Source organism: Phoenix dactylifera, chromosome 9 (genome assembly GCF_009389715.1).
Source record: "Phoenix dactylifera cultivar Barhee BC4 chromosome 9, palm_55x_up_171113_PBpolish2nd_filt_p, whole genome shotgun sequence".
NCBI classification, from domain to species: Eukaryota; Viridiplantae; Streptophyta; class Magnoliopsida; order Arecales; family Arecaceae; genus Phoenix; species Phoenix dactylifera.
Genome location: NC_052400.1, coordinates 11298495 through 11304655, shown reverse-complemented (window position 1 = coordinate 11304655; position 6161 = coordinate 11298495). Strand labels below are relative to the sequence as shown.

Genomic DNA, 6161 nt, shown 5'->3' with positions numbered 1-6161 from the left:
GATTATACTAACATGCTATTAATTTAATTTATCATCCACTTAATAATATCTTTGATTCTATAGTCATAAATTTAATTATCCAATTTAAATTAGTATTTATATTCATACTTTCGGTATTCGATTTGTATTTATATCCGTTTAAAACAAATATGGACATAAATTTTTATATCTGAGTAACATCCGTATCCATATTTATATTTATCAAACAAAACAAATATGAATATAAATATATTAGCATCCAATCCGATTTCAGCTCTAATACTATTGCAATTGAATGATACTACTTTTGTAGGGAAATTATGAAAGCTTTTACAAAAAAAAAATCATTGAAGTGGTCAAATATTTTCAATGAAACCTTCCACCCATACCCACCCCACCCATAAAGGGTTTTTTAATCTAAAACAACCTCACTCCATGGAGGTCTGGAAATCCAACCCGTCCTCTTCAAAGGAGCAAGAGATGATACCATTTGAACAAGTGGTTGATGGTAAAATATGCGCAAATTTTTTTCCCTTCAGTTCTAACATGAATTTGAATATATTGTGTTTTGTATTTTGTTTCAGGCAGGTGGAAATCGCCCAAAATTCCGGTGGGTTAGACCAACAGGCAGCCCTCATAGATTTGGAAAGGCAAACAAGGAACATGATCTCTGGATGGAGGTGTCCCTTTTTTTCTTATCATCAAACTCCACTTCCTTTCACTATTTCTTGAAATCGATGTTGGGTTATGGAGTTTTTGATCCAAATTAATTAATTCTAAGCAAAAGGCTTTAGATTTTGACGCCGTGGGGGCCCAAAACTGGAGAGGTTCAAAGAAATTTAGAGTCACCAGGATTTCGAAAGTGTTCATAGTACCTGGTGTGAGTCATATGGATATGGAAAGGTTCATCATTCATGAACTCTATGCTTACCTGAGACAAAGATTGTCCTAGACCGATTATAGTAAAAGCCCTAATCGATATTTAATGTATAACTATGTTGGAAGAACTCCTAATTCTTAAGGAAACAGTAGTGGTTATAAGTCATCATCTCAATCAAAAAATTATGACTTTGATAAGGTCCAAAAGTTTGTGGAACAAATGCCTCAGCTGCTCTTAACAGCCGATTCAATTTGCATTTTTTTTAATTTTTTCCTGATAATGAATTGTGCATTCCTTTCCAAGGTAAAGTTTGCATAAAAAACTTCACTTGATCATGTATTTGTAGCGAAAGATTTCTTTTTATAAGAACAATACATATTGAGAGATTTTTTGATAATTTTGTTCCTAGAGCTAAATACGAGATGGACATACGTATATTCAAAACATCCGAACAACTGATATTCTGAATAACTAGCATACGTTTATTTAAATTAGCATCCATTTTTTTATGCAGCAAAATTAAATTACCATCTATTGATCTAAGAGAAAAATTATTGGAGAAATCCTAAATATGTACTGTTTTGCAACAAAGAAAAATTTACAAAATTCCAATATTTTATTCCAAAATCAATAATTGAATAATCTTTTTATGCAACATCCCCCTCTCAAAAACAGATCTGTTAGCATTTAAATTGGCCAAGTCCTTCTCCTCTCAACCAATCAGCTCACGCTAAATTTTAAGATGGACTTAACAATGAAGGACTCAAGTAGAAGACCAATTTTCTTTTATGATAGATGGTTGACTAACTCTAAATTTCCGGTGAAAAGGAGGGGAAAAAAGTGAAAAACAAGAAGCCGAAGGAAATTTTCACCAAGAGAATATGGGGAAAAAAAAACTCTTCTCCTTTGCGTTGTGGAGCAAGTAGGTTGAATAAGAACAAGCCAACTTGATTAATCAAGCTTTTTTTTTTATTTTCTTTTATCGTAAGTCATAGCCAACAAAAGATAGGAAAAGAATCCCTTCAAGAATTCTTTGATCATGTAGTTTCTCTTAACTGCCAGTACCAAAAATGAATATGATTTAAACTTCATTTCTGCAACTTCACCTTCTTGTTTTCAATACTTCTGTAGTCACACAATCATGCTCATGTTCCTAGAAGAAAAACTATGAATGAGTTAAATTGAACCAAATTCACCATAATATCCAAGGAATCTTGCATCTGAACTACCTCACCATAATAACACCATCATGCTCATGTCTCTTCATGGCTGGGCATTAGAAGATAATGGCCGATTCAAACCTAACCTGCTTAATAAACAAATAGAACACCCAAGTCTTGATCCAACCACTTTTCTGAACAAGTGATGCCACCCTAAATAACATGTTCAACTCGTTCGATAAACAGATAACAACCAGCCCGACAAGATGAAAACAATATGTTTGACTCACTACAAAATTGCCTAGAGAGAGAGAGAGAGAGCGGCCACCCCTTTCCTCAAATAGTCAGTGCGACTTCTTCCACATTGGATCAGATACAGGTTTTGGTCAGAATCGTGTGAACCATCCGACCAATAAACAGGTCACCTGATATCAGACTTGAGTCAACTTTTTCCAACCCGGATTACCGAGTGAATTAAGCACCTGATGGCCTGGGAGGAGAGATTAAGGTTTGTAGTCCCTGGCATCGCGTTCGATATCCAGGGGCTAAAGATGATACAATGCAAATTGCCTATGATAGTATAGCTCTTAAAAGCAAATACAATTTTTTTCAGCCCTGAGATCTTAAGCTAGGAAATGTGATTACCGACTGTTAATGGTAGTAAGCATGCAGTCTTCTAAACAGATGCTTCATACAAGATAGGATAGATTAAGAAGTATACCCACATACTGATCAAGGTTCACCATCACTGAAACATTGATTTGCCAAATAGTCAATGCATGTATCCGGTCACTGGTGGCTCCTGCAGACAGCCACTCAATAGTTGAGCAATTCGAAAATGGTAATCAACAAGTAGCTTCACGCAGTTTTCGAATTTATATCATTTGTTCATGGTGACTAATACAGTTAATAGACAATTTTCCAGCAACCACAATTGTAGGTCTATCTAAAATTCCATCGTTCAACATTTGATGACAACTTAAAGATTATATTATCCCAATAAAATTTAATTGTTCTTTTGCTATAATTTAAATTTGGCATGGACTTTTGCTATAACACTACAGATATGCAGTCATTGGAAGGCAGGGAGGGGTTTGCTTAGATCAGGCTCTCATCCTTCATCCTGTGCTGCACACCCACTGATCTCACTTCTTCTACATGAATCAATTGCATTCACTAATGTGGCGTTTTCTGTTTTTCCCTTTTTTTTTAATAGGGTTGACGAAGAAAGAGATAGAGGATATGGCAACATCCTCAAGGAAAAGCACAACAATAAGCTATTAATGGGTGGAGAAGACCACTGATCTTGTGACCAACTGTTTTTGTTGTTTCGCAGATAATGGGCCACATGCACCAAGGCTCCAATTTTGGTATGGAGTGGCTAGGAGGTTTTGAATTGTTGTCAACAGGCGGGAAAGGTGGGTGGAGAAGGACAAGGTCAGAAGTCGAGGGGGAAAAGCTGCTCAAAGGAAGCAGAACAAAAGAATAAGGAATGAGAATGAAAGGGCGTCGGTATTGAAGATAAGATGATGGCGAAGAAAAGAGGTTTGAATCTTGGCAATAGTTTTTTTTAAATTTTTTCACCAAACATTGTTAAAACTCAATTCATGGTTGAGTTCAATTGTAATGTTCCATGGTTTTATGTGGTTAAAAATGCTAAGAAATTGAAGTTTGAATCTCACCAATAGTTTTCTTAAATTTTCCCGCTAAGGACTCTTAAAACTTATTTCATGTTAGTTCAATTGTAATTCTCCAGGTTTCGTGTGGTTAGCAAATGTTAAATTTTTGCTTCTAACTATTCCCAGCAAATGTAAACATTGGGGTGGGGGGTGGGGGGGAATTGCAGGGAAATAAATGATGAGATATTTAACAGTAAATTTAGGAAATGAAACATGAGCAAGATACCGACTGAGTTGCTAATTGGCCTTGAATCATATAAAGGTTGTCGTGAAAGGGATTTGATGAGAAAAGAGATGAGGGCGTTTAGACATCAAAATATTAGGTAGGGTTTATGGAGGAAAGTGAAGAATTATTGAGAATTAACCTTTTACAAAAGTATCAAGCATCTAGACCATCCATGGTTAAAATATTTGGCGAGCAAGATGCAGAATTAGTCTGGTGTAAAAGGGTTTAGATAAAATTTACTGAACTTCTTGGCTAACGAGGGATCAAAAACTGAAACTTGGAAAGCAAAAAAGATGAAGCAATTTACTGGACATTAAAGGGGATCTCTTATGAAGAATATATATAGATAACTATAGCCATTGAGAAAGGACCGGTTGCTAGTATTCAAAGTAGCTGTGTCTAGATCAAGCTTCCAAGTTGCAGCAAGCCTACATTAAGAAGCAACCTTATGCCACTACCTATTTGTAGTCGATGTCAAATTAACTGTTTGTCCAAAATTTCATATGCAATGCCATGTCTAGATGAAGCAGTTTGCACTAAAAAAACATATACCAAAATGGTCAAACGAATGCTAAATTTTGAACAATAAAAGCCTAAAATCAGCTGGACATATAATTAATTAATAAAAGCAAATCCAATAGCCAAAAGACATGAAAAACAGGGCGACAAGTGCAATTTAATAACCTAAAGATGCAATCCAATCACAGTCTTAGCACAATATTCTTATTAAAGAACAAAGAGACAACTGATAGCATTTCCAATAGGATCGAAACAGAACATATCAAATATACTATAGAACAGAGATATAGAGCTATTTTAACCATACAATTAACTATAAAAACAGCTTAATCCAAAATTCTGGCATCTTCATCCAAAACACGAAATTGAACAAGATCGAGAGCTAGCATCAAAATAAAAGAGACTCTTTCTTTTGTGGGGGAACAAAAGAGATAGGAAAGGAGAGAGAGAGGGATAGAGTAAAACCCCACCACAGATCGGAATGGGGAACTAACGATAGGACTTCTGGAAGCGGGCGCGAGCGCCGCGGCCGCCGAACTTCTTGGGCTCGCAGCGGCGGGGGTCGGCGACGAGGAGGGTGCGGTCGTAGCGGACGAGGATGTCCTTGATCTCCTTCTTGGACTGCTCGTCGACGTACTTCTGGTAGAAGGCCACCAGCGCCTTCGCGATGCTCTGCCGGATCGCGTAGATCTGGGAGGTCTTCCCGCCGCCGCGCACGCGGATGCGCATGTCTACGCCGGCAAATCGGTGGCGGCCTAGGAGGAGGATGGGCTCGAAGGCCTTGTAGCGGAGGATCTCCGGCTTCACCAGCTCGATCGGGCTCCCGTTCACCTTGATCAGGCCGCGGCCGCGCTTACAGTACGTAACCGCAACGGCCGTCTTCTTCCGCCCGAAGCACTGCACCGACTCTGACGCCATCGCCACCGCTATTATCGCTGCCGCCGGAGACAATGTTGAGGAGAGAAAACTGAACCTCAGAAATGTGTGCCTGATGTTGAGGAATGCTATCAATGCGGGTTTCATATCGTAGTCGCAGATCGGAGACACAAATTGGACGGCTGTGATTGACATGTGGCGGATACCTATCAATGCGTTCACTTTTCTCTCTTAAATTTTTTTTTGCTTAAACACTCCTTCACTTTTTTTTTTCTTTTTTTTTTTCCTTGCTGAAGCGGGGAACCTACCTGACGAGTACAAATGCACCCAATAAAATCCAAAAATAAAATACTTCTGAGGCCAGGGGCAACTCCCCATCTCTAGCCCATAGGGTACTATTGGAGAATTGACTGGGCTCCATAAGCAGCCACCCAATCCGCATCCCCGTTAACTTCACAGAAAACATACTTGGCCTCGAAGGCCCCTCTATCCCTTACCATTGCCCAGATATCTCAAAGCAACGGGTGGACACAACCATTACCCCTAGGGCTCCCCTGGATTCAACTAGTGATTGTGGTTGAGTCCCCTTCCACGACAATGGAACTGGCATGTAACACACACTAGGCGTGATGAAGGCTCGCCCATGCGGCTCTCAGCTCCACACCCAGAACCGATATATCAGAGAGTTGACTGCCTCCTGTAGCCACGACCTTGGCAGATGGGTCCCGAATAACAAAACTTGCGCCATCTCTCGAACCTCCATCCAAGATAGACCCATCGAAGTTGACTTTGAGAAAACTTAGAAGGGGGGCTCTGAGGTGAAAAACATCGTACGGGATACT

General features: G+C 39.0%; 1 protein-coding gene across 2 annotated transcripts; it reads right to left on the bottom strand.

Moving 5' to 3' along the window:
• Window positions 1-1806: 1806 nt before the first annotated feature.
• Window positions 1807-5537, bottom strand: LOC103700782 (40S ribosomal protein S16-like). Of its 2 annotated transcripts, XR_003384480.2 has the most exons (3): window positions 4914-5537; window positions 2094-2821; window positions 1807-2012 (listed from the first exon to the last, which is right to left on the bottom strand). XR_003384480.2 is itself a non-coding variant. In XM_008782643.3 (2 exons), the coding sequence occupies exon 1, from the start codon at window positions 5512-5514 to the stop codon at window positions 4933-4935; it is 582 nt and encodes a 193-aa protein (XP_008780865.2). In that variant the 5' UTR covers window positions 5515-5537; the 3' UTR covers window positions 1807-2821; window positions 4914-4932. The 2 variants fall into 2 exon arrangements, 1 of the variants encoding a protein (XP_008780865.2); XM_008782643.3 differs by having other exon boundaries at window positions 1807-2821.
• Between the last annotated feature and the right edge of the window lie 624 nt (window positions 5538-6161).